Below are 13,297 nucleotides of genomic sequence, written 5' to 3' on the forward strand. Positions count from 1 at the left end.
GGAGCATGGTGGGAGTCCACTCCAACTTCGGGAGTCAGTACTCCTTTAACTCCCACCATAAAGTCCTTCAGTCTGTTGATCAGCGCTAACAATCCCGGCATCAGCATTGACAGAAGCCTAATAAAATTGTTGACGAAGTTGTTTCTGGTTACATTTGCCCAGCTTAATAAACCTTAAAAAAAAATTTCCTCAGAACTTTATATGGATACCAAATAAAAAACTTAATTTTGAAAAATAAAAAATTTTTTAACAGTTTGATCATAGTGCAGCTAAAGATGTTCTGAAAAGAATGATGGGACAATTAAAGGTACTTTTTAGGTAATCAGTTTCAGAGATGAGGCTAAGAAATATAAATATGAAGATGCTTCTTTAGCATCACTTTATTGGGAGAAACTATAGAATCTTGGCTAGAGTATAAAGTGAATTAAAATGTACTAAATGAACAAATGGTTTTTAAAAGCTGGTTGTGCTTATGTATTTTCAACTTGTAAAATACCAGTTCATTGACGATATTTGTTGCTGGTTTACTCTGTGCTCAGTTATGGCGACTATCAAAGAATTCTTAAAAGGCACAGCCGGCCCTATGGAGTTTACCAGTTGTTCGTTTGGTTGTACTTCTATCTTTTCCAGAGAAATTACAAGTGAGATAGGCAACAATAACACTTACAGAGGATTAAAACATTAGTACAAGACTGGAGTATAGTTAAGTGAAAGTTACGTGGTAATGAGCATACCTGGAATCTAGTGAAAGGAGAAATCAGTGTTGGAATCATAGGCAAGGTTTCTTGGAAAAAATCGATCAGGGTTTGCACTTTGAGGAATGGGGTGGAGTTTTAATGAACCAGTAAGGAGAAGGAATGGAATTCTAAGGAAGGAATGCATGAGTAAAGGGGTTTTAGCCCAGTTTGATGAAAGATGAGAGTAAACGAAGTGGGAAATCTGAGGACGTAGGGAGTGTGGGTAAATACTTCCCAGGCTGAAAGCCAGACCCAGGTTTTTCAACTTGAGTTAATAAGAAGTAGGAATCCATTGTGGAATTTTGAACAGGGAGGCAATCCATAGAAAAACTCATTCCACAGGTATTTTCAAAGGAAAAATCTGACCCAGGAAGGCCGCTGGCACCTTGGATGGATCCCAAAGAATCCATTCACCTGTGGACTCAGCCTGGTTCAGGATCAAGCTGCCAGCTCTGTGTACAGAAACTCCATACCCCTAACCTTCCAGAGTTGATCGTTCTTAGGAACATTGAGTTATTAAGAGAAACAAACTAGGTGTATAAACTAGAATGCCAGCTTTTTTTTTTTAACAATAAGAAATGTAACTGACAAGCGAAAGAATGATGACAAGGCTGATGGACATGTTATTTCTTTTTAGAGTCAAAAGTCTAGCTTCATAAGCTTTGATGAGACTGGACTCTGAGTCAGCAAGTTGATATTCAGGCATTCAGCGGCCTCAGAGCCCGGGTGTCCATGAGCTGTCACCCGTCTAGCCTGAAATATACTTGGGAAGGCTGTGCAATTGTTCCTGCCCTGGTGGCCGCCTCTTCTCAGCTCCCTTTACTTTCTCCCTTTACTGCAACTGGCCTTGTCTTGCTGGTTTCAGTCCTGTCCTGTCCCTTTAGGGTTAGTTTGCATATCTCTACCCTAACCTTTTATGTGCTGATTATAATCTCGGAAGCTAATCTTACTTACCTTTTCTCTAAATTCTTGGTAGGGGCAGGAGTTGGGAGAAGGCACCTCACTGTTCCTCCCAGGTATTGGTGTGTAATTGGACAGTAATACATTTGAGAAGGTGATTAGAGAAAGGCAGCATCCAGAAAGGTCAAGAAACTTGGATCAAAAATGATGGTACTGGCTAGTTTTCCTTTCCTTTGCTTCTCCGAGATCCAGAATTTCCCAGCATTACTTCTTTGGATTCACACTCCTCCTTGGGCCCCGTAAGTCCCTGTCCTTTCTAATTGTTCACTAGTCATCCAGGTATGGTATGAAAATCCCTCATTAACTACAGCCTCTTAGGTAAGCTCAATGTTTTGCAACCACTGGCTCTTCCCAGCATGCACAAGGGCCACGTCTGGAATGAAGCACCTTTAAGTTTAATCCTTCTGATTTCTTTTAAAACAAGATATGGCTTTGTCCATTTTCCACACAAGTAGATACTGACATGTATTTAAGAATATTAAATGTGAATGATACTTCCCCTTTGACCAGTCTATATTAAATTTCATTTCAGAGTAGAAAAGCAGATACAAAAATACAGTTGCCTGTGTTAATTATACGTGAAAGAAATAATACTTATTGATTAAGTCAAAGCATGGCATCAGTGCTGCCTTAAAGCTATAATAACTGAAATGAAAAACAAAAGGTCAGCCTACCTCCCAAAGGAATTTTCCACAGAGCTATATTATGAATCTGGCCAATCTTCACAATATTAATATTGAAAATGAATGCAATATTCACAAAAGATGGTATGAAAACAACACCGAAGACCTACATGTTCTGTTGATATCACCTTGTGGCTGGTCGTTTTGAAATACAAAAGAAAACATTTCCCTATTAAGACAAAGTTCCACCACGCAGAATTAAATTCTAACCTGAACTCATGGAGCCCTGGGTGAAAAGCAATATTGTTTCTCGAAGAAGGAAAAATTCCTTAACCTCTTTGTAATTTTGTGTGTATATATGTCACTTTGGTTTTCAAAAATTCACAGTAAAAATTATCTGGATGTTTCCTCAAATGCCAGAATTCTATAGATTTCTCATTTAACTCCCTGTTGTGGTTCTTTTGTTAGCCTGGGGGCAAGCCGCCCTGCTCACATGGTTGAATTTTCCTGATCTGCACTGATTTCAGGGCAGGCTAAAAAGATAGGAGAGATTAGTTGGGAGTCTTTGGGCTTACATATATATTTTTTTGAATTTACATTTATATGCCTCTTTTGAAAAATCAGGTGGGGAAGAGGGCACTGATAAAAATACTGGAAGTACAGTGAATTCTATGAAATTGTCATCAGTACCTATTGTAGCCCATCAAGAATTCTTTCAGGGAAGATCACAGACGAGAGAAAGAAAACTTGGCTAGGAGAAGAGAAGGGCCCATCTGCTGGGGGTGACAGGGGTCCCAGAAAGAGCCCCAGATGCTGTTTTGTATCACCAGTTCTCCTGGCCTGTGCGTGGGTGCTCCCTTCGTATCCTCCTGCTTGTTCATCCTCTGGGCTCAGGAAGTCTCCCAGCCAGCCCTGCCCGGTTGAGTTATGTCACATTGTTTTGTAATTTGCTTATTCATTTATTGACTCTCTGGGAGACTCTTAAGTTCCTTGAAGTCAGAAATACCCTGCTCAGCACGTCTGCCTCGCACATAGTAGGAACTCGGTAAATATGTGTTGCTTTGTATAAATTTCCTATTTCTGGATTAGTTTGGATGAAAGCACTTCAGATTCACCCAACATTCAGTTTTAATAATAAACAGGCTCTCTCATTGGTTTCTAATTCAAGGAAGGGCTTACGTGGCTGTTGCCCAAGTGCAGAATCACAGGGTGATGCTAATAAGGAGAGATGTTTTCACTTCCTTTTACCACGAGTTCACTGGGATAGCATCAACCACCTGAACAGATAGCTCCCATTGACCAAGCATGTCAAAATAACAGAGTGTGGCAGGCTTGCTTGGGGCTTGGCCACACGTCCAGTTGCTTGAAGTTAATGGAATGGTTAGCAGGCTGTATGCTTTGCCAGGCTTTTGTAGCCAGGAAAGATTAAAGGCAGCATTCTCCAAGACTTTGTGAGTGCCCTAGCGTGGAGAGCCATGTCCAAGAAGAAGTGTAGGCTCCACTGTGGTGGACGTACAGCGGTATGTTTAGGGCTAGAGGTGAAGGGGGAGAGTTGGAGGTGTCATGGGAATAGCTCATCTTGGATTCCGTCTGTGAATGCAGTGTACCACGCTGAAGAGAGAGAGAGAACTCAGAGTGCAAAGGAGAGGTACCTGACCAAATAAAAGAGGTAGCTAAGAAGATGCAGCTGCGGGAATGGGGCTTCGAAGAATGTTCTCCAAGTGTCCATGTCCAGTTAAGCCTGTCCTAGAGTAAACAGTAATTTTAGAGGAATGGCCTTAGACTTCACGATTTCTGGACTGTATCACTGGGATAGTTTGGATGGTTAATACCGAGTTCTATTCTTAGCCCTTTGGAGTGAAAGCAGGAGCGCATGTGCTTGGCACCAGTTAGGAATTTTCCACTCATTCCCCATGTAGGGAAGGACTGATCTCACTCTGGGCCAGCAGACGAGGCCTCGCTCATATTTCACCCATCCCACTGTGTCATCGCCCTGGACCTGGCGTAGGCTGGGGAGCGAAGGGGAATGGTGGACAGGATCCTTTCAAAGGGAGTCTTTGGGGCAGCCTTACTTCTGGATGTAGGGTCCTTGCAAGATGGCTGCTGGAATCTGTTGAGCCACGAAGGAGGAGGGATAACTTTTTGAGGCAAGGAGTAGAGGGTGGAAGTTCCCTTTACGTTCACCTCTTGCTTAAGGAGCAGTGTTGCTGCAGTCATGGCTGTTGGCTCATTCCAGTGCAGGGCAGCACTACGTCATTCTGGTTTGGCTTGCAGAAAACAAAAAGTAACTTAATTGATGCAGAGAATTCATAAATTAGAAGAGATGATATCATTTCAAAAACAAGCACTTAAGGAAGAAGGGCTGTCGCTAAACTGCACAGGCTGACCTTAGCGAGCAAGCCAAGCTGAGTTGTGCCAGCATCTTCAGCAGGAATGTATCCAGAGGCCACCAGAAAGGGTTAGGAAAGCCAATAAATAGCTACCCTATCAGAACGTGCAGCCTCACGTAGGCCATACTGGAAATGTACCAACATGCAACCAACAAATTCACACCAAGGACAGATACAAGGAGTTCAGGCCTTAGGGTGGGGTGGGAATGCAGCCAGGGAACTTCTTCATTGAAACAGAGTGATTAGGAGCTGACACTGAAGACATGAAGTCTTCCGGTTAGACATGAAGAGCTTCATAGTAATAAGTACTCAGATGCCATGCGAGGACCAGCACAATATGGATCTTGACGTTGGGCTCATGTAAGCATGGGTAGGAGGGGAGGATCTCAGCGTGTTAGTGTTTGATAAAGAGTGTGGACTCTGGGTTAAAACTCCTGCCTTTGCCATTTCCTGGCCGGTTGTGTGTGGGCCGCTGCTTAGCCGTAGAGCCCCAGTTTCGTCCTCCAAAAAGGGAAATAAAATCTAGGACCCAGCTGACAGTATTGGAAGGAGTAAATGAGATAAAGGGCTTACCTTGTGCTATGCCTGGCATGCAGAAAGTGTTTGGTAAGGATTAGTGTTAATACTGGTGTGGTAACTAACCAGACCTTTCCACAGTTTCGTCACTTTCCTCTACATTTTAGCCTTTAGGTTTGCTGCTTCTCATTGGCAGCTGACCCTTCCTTGTAAGCCGTTTCATCACAGTGGTTTGAAACTGGTTGGTTTTATAGCCCGTGCTCACAGAAGGTTGGGAAGACGGTGGGATGGGGCCATCTTCTTCAGTCTTCTCCTCTCTGCTTCCCAAGTGGAGAGGTGCAGGGTCTCTAACCTCACTTGTTTCCTTCCTATTTAATCCCCTTCCGTCTCCTCTCTCTTCCCATCGGCTCCTTTTCCCTTCTTTCACTCTCACTTATATTTCTCCTAAAGCAAAGATAGCTGGGGCAGGCCTGGCCACAGATATCAGCATTAGCTTTTCACCAAAGTGAGTGTTAGTGAAGGTCTTGGTCACAGTCTCGACCGTAATCAGCAGTCTCCAGCGGAGACCCGTCCTCCCCACTGGACCTTCAAGCCACACCTTCCCAAAATGTCTGATTCTCCTGTCGCTGGAAAGTGTAGCGTGACTTGGTGTGATTCGATGGATCCCTCCACAGGCACTGTTAACATCTGCCCAGGGCTGCAGTCCAGGGTGCCGCTGCCGGGAGCTGTGGGAAAGGTTGACTTGGGTTAGCAGTTAGAGTTCCTTGGTTGTTTTTCTTAAGTTCTGCTTGTTGACTGCCTAACCTCGTCTAAGTCTTTGCAGCTCTCAGCACTCAGAGTGAATACTTCACTAATGCTATTTCTGGACTGATAAGTGCAGTATTTCCATTCTCTGGCTGTGCTTAGGAATTGAGGATACACGAGTGTTCAAACTGATTCTTGATAGTAGAAACAGCTTTTTCACTTGTTTAAGATTATGTCAGGGTAAATACTGAAATTTGCCCTCTCTAGAATACCAAATTTTCTTAACTTGTAAGAAGTTGAATGTCAGCCAGTCATATTATGCTGCTGTTAGACAAGTACCTAATCCCTGTGGTCAGTCTGATGGGAACACTTTCCCTGCTCTGGGCTTCCTGGTCTTTCAATTTAGAGTAAACCAGGGAAGAGCCAGGAAGGTGCATTAAAAACAAACAAACAAAAAAAACCAGAGCATAAGACTGACATGCCAATTCTAACCACATTTAGATACTTAGTGTGGAAAAGCACTTATTATCTACAGACCATACACTGTATAATGTATAATGTAGGATGTTATCCAGTTACAAATAAAATAAAAAGAAACACCGGAGTTACGGTAACAACTAATGCTTGTGTAGGGCTTGCTAAGTGCCAGGCACCATTCTAACTACTTCACGTATGTTAATTCCTTTCCCCCTCAGGACAACCCTGTGCGCTGGGCATGGCATAGAGGCAGCATCGCTTAATGATTAGGAAAATATGCACTCTCAGGTGTGATTGCTAGCTGTCAACTTCAGGGAAGGGAAGGATGCTATGGGCTGGGATGGAAGGAGAGAGCTTCATGAATGAGATGGGGGACCACTGTCCCTCAAAGGATATATTATTGCTACATTGTTCTTAAGAGAACCGTGAGCTAATAAGTGTTGATGCTTGTAACTAAAACAGCTCTCAGTTTGTTATGCAAACAGAATTTTATTTTGGCATTTTGAAATTATGACATTGCTTAGCAAATGCCCTTTGGATAACCTGAGACCCTCCCATCAACCCAAAGTAGCACACATGTTACTTGGGTCTGAACACAGCAGACACAGAAACAAGATTGTGACAACTGCCTGTTCGCATTTGGCACAGTTTCTTTGGAGATGCTGAAGTCCAGGTCAAAGGAGGTTAATAAAGAAAGACCATTCACGAGGCCCTGGTGATATTCATGCTGGATATTTGGTACACATTTTAGCCAAAATTCCCTCTCTGGAAATGTTTGGGAGTACATTCTACAGAATGCCAGAGACTTTCTTTGAAGGTCTATATTTTTGGTATTTCTACTCGAGAATTTATAGAACACATCTTTCCTTATTATTAGCAGTAATAAAATCATAACAGATGTAAATATTTATGGTGACTCAATAACCCAGATTACAAATTCAGAACATCTTCAACTAATTCTCTATTTTGTCATAGAAGGTATTTGATTTGAAAACAGCATAGCAGTTGTTTAGCTACAGATGCCATTCTTTGCAATAAATAATACTTCAAGTGTGAGTTTTCCTCTTTCTCCTTCTGTTGATGCAGAGAGTGGAACGAAAAACTTGGAAACTTTAAGTTTGGGTGTTGATGTTATTACAAAGAGAAATGTTTGGTGTTAAGTTTCTGCTCATTATTCATTAGGTAGCTGACTGTGTATGGACAAAAGGGTAAGTTTAAGGAGACAGTTGGTAAAATAAGCGTTTGCCCCTCAGAGAAATATGGTATGGACGTATTCATGGTCAAAAATCTCGTAATAGTGATAATAATTAAAAATGTATAATAATATATAACAGTAGATTAATGGGTAGGACACAGACATGCAAAGAAGTATTGTAGGACAATATATATGAGTGCCATAGAGAGAAAAGCACAGCCACGGGTATTATTAATCTTATATTGCAAGCCTTGCGATTTGAATGTGATACAAATGAATGAGTCAGACTTGGCTTTGTAAGTTTTTATATGCTTGTATAATGAGAAAATTATCTCCTTAAGGGCTAGACTTATAAATATTTGCTTAATATGATTCATTAATTAAACATGTGAAAGTGCTTATCTAGCATAAAACTAGGGGACTCTCGGTATCCATTTTGTTTTTTCAGAATGAAAGTGCCCTTGTGAAAGAAAAAGAGCTGTCAATCGAACTTGCAAACATCAGGGATGAAGTTGGTAAGTAGGGCATTGAAAATGAGGAACATAAAGAATGTCTTTTCCTGATACCTGTGAATGTGTAACAAGAGCAATTATGCCTCGTATAATAAGCCTGAGCAAACCTGCCCAGGTGAATGAAGCATCTTACCCAGCACAGGGGTGGGTTGTTGTAGCCTTGCAGGGAGCCATAATTTTTACGTCTCTGTTATTATAAAGCCAGCTTTGTAACAGTTCACAGTGGAGCTAATCAGGCCTTGACTCCGCTCTTCCCAGATAGCAACACATACATCCATCTGCGTTGCGTGCTGTTACGAGCACCTCTCCATCTAGGCAGCCCCTGGGCAGGCAGAGCTCCAGAGAAGCAGCTCAGCATTGGTGGATAACATGAGGTGCTTTCTGTAGGATGCAGGTATTCCATGGCTTCCTGCCACCGTATACCCTCCCACGAAATACTCCGTGATATAGAACAAGGTCAAAATCACAAATCTGCATGGCTTAAAAATGCTAGGGTTCGTGTTGAAACTCCCATTCTTTGGTGGATAGGATGGCATAGTTCGGTCTGAACCATAAGAGACCTTACAAATGGTAGGATGATCCCCAGACCCTGGGGATGTCATAAGAGGTGGGCTTTTACTCTAGGCCAAAGATTAGACCAAGTGTTTGCCATCTTCCAATTTCTTGACCCCATTTCTCTCTTGAGGATCTCTTATTCTGTTTTCCCAGGAATCAGTCAGCAAAGGTGAAATAAATGCGACCTATTCCCCTTGGCCTCTCTTCTCTACGTCGGGCATTTCTCCTCTATCCAGTGTGGTCCTGGGGGCAGCCCACCATGTGCAGGTGTGGCTTTTTCCATGAGCAAAGGGATTGAATGGTCCCCGCCATCCTCAGCGGGTGACACCACGCCTTCCCCCCAGGCCAGCCATGCAAGTAGGCGTCCAGCCTGAAGGCCAGACTTTCCCAGGGAACACAGGCCGCAGGGTGTGCAGTGGACACGGTAGTGATTTCCAGACACAGCTTCCCCCACTCTTTTGTTTTATTGTTTTTTACCTTAAAATTTTTTTCTCTTCACTGTGAGTTTTGTGACTTCCTTGTCATTGAGACAGATCAGCAGTGGCCCCTTCTCCCCTCTAAGGCCCCTGTGGGAAAGCAGTAAATAGCAATCCCCACTTCCTAGCCTCACCTGTGTGTGATCGGAGCAGCAAGACCGTGCCACAGCCACAGGGGCTCCTACATTTGACCCGCCCCTGAGGAGGAGCCCATGGGTGAACCCAGATGTGGGGTTTTTTGGTTTTTTTTTTTTTATTTGAGGAAGATTAGCCCTGAGGTAACTACTGCCAATCTCCTCTTTTTGCTGAGGAAGACTGGCCCTGAGCTAACATCCATGCCCACCTTCCCCTACTTTATACATGGGATGCCCACCACAGTATGGCTTTTGCCAAGTGGTGCCATGTCCGCACCAGGCATCTGAACCGGTGAACCCTGGGCCGCCGAGAAGCAGAACTTGCGAACTTAACCGCTGCGCCACCGGGCCGGCCCCTGAGATGTGGGTTTTTCTGAGAGTCCTGCCAGGAGCGACAATGGCAGAGTTTGTGAAGAAAGCTCCTGGGAAGCCAGGGTCCACAGGGCATGCGTTTCCCCATGAAATGGATGAGTTCTTAGATGGTTCTGAAGCTTAGTGGTTGTGAGCGTGGGCTTTGGAGGCAGATGACCCGGGTTCAGGTAGGGTGAGGTGGCTGACCTCTCTGGCCCTCAGGTTCCCCTTCATAAAAAGGAAAGTAGATTGAAGAAGACGGTGAGAGAGCGGTCTGTAAAGGTGACTCTCATAACTGTTGAGCATGCAGCACCTTGAATCTGAAGATAGAGGACAAAATCTTCCACTCTAGGCTGAATTCCTTCCCAGGGAGACATCTGCACCCGCCGTGGGCAAGCTTTGGATCCAGGGGTGTTCGTCCTGACCCAGCTGGGTAGGGTGTGCCAAATCCACTGCTGCTTTCCTGTTCTTTCCCGAAGCTTCTGAATGCAGCAGGAACCACACAAGGATTACTCTGGGTTTTTATATTTGTCTTATTTGATGACTGCATTAGTGCTAAGAATAGAACCAGAAGTCAGCTGCCAACTGAAAAGGCTGGGGGGTGTGGGGGCGGGTGGAAGGCCTTGGCAGCCCCACCACTGGGGCCATTCAGCCCGGCATTCAGCCCCAGCGGACACTTGAACAGGAAGTACCTGAACCACTGAAGAGACTGCGTTTGTGAGAGAAGAAAGACAGGGGAATGTGGATCAACCATTAACTGTAAAGTCCATAAATTCTAGTGTCTTGACCTGCAGTGTATTCCCTTGAAGGGAATGGAGAATTCAGCATGCAAACCTGACTTACAAGGGATCATATAGAGAGATGGTCAATCCTGTGTCCTTACCACCAGCCCTACCCTTATTTAGACCCCTTGTCAGCTGAGTCTGACGGGGGCCACTGGAGGAGGGGACCGTGGGGGCACTGTAGGAGGATGTGGAATTTCTAAAGGTGGTGAATTCAGACATGGAGGAAGGGAAGAAGCTGTAAGAAGTCAGAATAGTTCAGGGGCACTTATTGCAGATCCCAGAACAGAGCTGGCTGGTCCCTCAAATCTAAAAATTCCTGCTTAAACTTTTTCATATCTATTAAAATGCTGCCCTAAATCCTGCCAATATCTGCTCATAAGTACTCATCAGTTGTCTACACCCTTGGTGTGAATAAATTCAAACAAAGGCTTCTAGCATCTAGCCTGAATTAGCTATAGCTGTGGTTCCCAGCCATGGTGCATATTAGAATCACCTGGAATGCTTTTTAAAATCCTGATTCCCAGGGCCTACCCTAGGGCAACAGAATCAAAATATTTGAGGGCGAGGCCTCGGCATTATTTTAATTCCCCAGATGTGTGTTAAGTTCAGTTTGAGAGTCAGTGAACTACGTTGAAGGAGTGGGGATTTTGATTTGGGTCAGGACAAAGGAGGGGCAGTAGGTCATTTTGGCTAGGCCTCAGGGTGGGGGAGGCTCCCATAGTTGAGGCTCTGGGAAGCAGGAGGGGCCTAGGGCAAGAAGCCCCAGTGGGCAGAAAGGGAAGATGCACAAGACATGTTCCACCTGCTTTGAATTTACACACAGGGTCACCTGGCTCCCTCAAACGGGGAGGAATATCCTCCTTCCTACTTCCTCCTTCCTGCACCTTTGCCTGTCGGGCTGGGCTGTCAGTCCTGTGTCAGCTCCCTTCCGGGTTAGATGGGCTTTCGAGGACCAACAGCAGAAAGTAATCCCCTGGTGTGTTTGCTGTCACGTTTCACAATTACAATACATTCCCATTTGTGACTTCTCTGGTGGAGCTACAACAGAATCTTCTAGAAGGTGTGAGGTTTGAATAATGCCCTTTACCATAGATTTTAATATATATTATCCCACACTGACTGAGAACCCCTGATTATGATAGTTCTTAAGTAGGGATTTCTGGCAATTGATTTACAAGTAAACTTTGAGAACATCTCCTAATGAGTGATGTTTTCTGATGCCACTTCCAACATCAGATGTGTGGGAGATTTTTCCACACTAATAACCAATTCTCTGTACCTTCTGGGTATCCAACAATTCAATTCTAACACTAACTTTCCAGAGTTAGCACAGACCTTACAGGTTAAAGGCCAGTCCCATGAGATTGCCCCCACTTCAGATCCCAGTCATAAGTCCCAGGTGCCATCTGTACTTCTGACCAACTGGTTCCCACAGCCCCCTCCCTAGGTTTGATAATCTGCTAGAATGACTCACAGAGCTCTAGAAAACACTTTACTTACATTTGCCAGTTTATTATAAAGGATGCAACTCAAGAATAGCCAGATGAACGAGATGCATAGGGCAAGGTATTTGGAGCTTCCGTGCCCTCTCAGGATGAGCCACTCCCCCAGCACCTTGAGGTATCACCAACCTGGAAGCTCTCTGAGTCTCCTTATTCAAGAGTTTTTATAACCCAAACTCCAGCTTCCCCTCTCCCTGGAGGTTGGTGAGTGGAGCTGAAAATCCCACCCTTTTAACCACCTGGACTTTCCAGCCCCATCCTGAGGCTATCTAGGGGTCCTTGTTAGCATAAACTCAGGTGTGAAGGAAAGGGGCTCACTACGGATAACAGATGACACTCAGGAAATTCCTAAGGCTTTAGGAACTCCAGGGACAAAGACCGATAAATTATTATTATACCACACCAAGCCAAGGTACTGCCCAGTTATGGAGCATGATTCACTCACTTAAAAGGTTCTGAGCACCTTGTACGCAGCAGGCACAGAGTCATAGTACTTCAGAGGTGGTCCCGATCTTAATGACTGTGGCCTATCTACCACATTTTAGAGAGCAGTAAACCGAGACGTGGTCAAAGATCTTGGCTAGAGCTAGGACGCCTGCAAATACCAAGAAGAAAAACTTAGGTCTCCTTAATCTCAGTCCATTCATTCATTCAACAAGTATTTATTGAATGCCTAGTATGTGCCAGGCGCAGGCTAGGCAGGGTCACCATGGATGGTGGAGTATGTTGTACCCTGCATTGGGGTGCCCCTCTGAGTAGGGGCTGAAATGCATCCACACTGCAGCCACTTGCCAAGCCCTGTGCCCCAGCATGGGGCTACTGCCACCCAGAGGAAATGGCACTTTTTTCTAATTTGTACAAGGGTGCCATGTGGGCTGGCTATGTCCTGGTGCTATGTACAAAGGAAAGTGGTGAACAGGACTCCACTCATGTCCTTAAGGAGCTTACAATCAAAGGCTCTGTGGAGGAGGGGCTATCTAAGATGGGCCTGCATAATGACTAAGGTTTGGTTAGATACATGTAAGAAGGGAAAGAGCACAGTTATTGAGCATCTCCTGATGCCTGCTGCCCTCAGGGAATGTACTCTGGACCAATGGATGCCATGACCATTTTCAGGTATTACCCATTCTGCATACCTATGGAAAGAAAAACTGTTTGTTTCCCCATTTCTCTTTCTGTGTAGCAAAAAATCTTTTCACCCTTGTCATTTAATAGTTAAAAAAACATTCTATCATACTGATAAACTAGAATAAGATACTCTTCCCTTTTGAGTATTTAGGTTTTTACCATTTTTTCCTATTATGCAACAAGGAGCGTACTATTTGTAAATTACCTCTTTC

At 44.3% G+C, this 13,297-nt stretch overlaps 1 protein-coding gene across 13 annotated transcripts in view; it reads left to right on the forward strand.

Annotated features, from left to right (window-relative positions):
• Positions 1 to 13,297, forward strand: part of MTUS2 (microtubule associated scaffold protein 2) — a 559,486-nt gene that overhangs the window by 497,808 nt on the left and 48,381 nt on the right. For all 13 annotated transcript variants that reach the window (XM_070240202.1, XM_070240203.1, XM_070240201.1 and 10 more), the window contains one exon: positions 8,091 to 8,157. In XM_070240202.1, coding sequence (XP_070096303.1) covers positions 8,091 to 8,157 — 67 coding nt within the window. The remainder of the gene's footprint in view (positions 1 to 8,090; positions 8,158 to 13,297) is intronic.

The sequence above is a fragment of the Equus caballus genome, chromosome 17 (genome assembly GCF_041296265.1).
Source record: "Equus caballus isolate H_3958 breed thoroughbred chromosome 17, TB-T2T, whole genome shotgun sequence".
Lineage (NCBI taxonomy): Eukaryota > Metazoa > Chordata > Mammalia > Perissodactyla > Equidae > Equus > Equus caballus.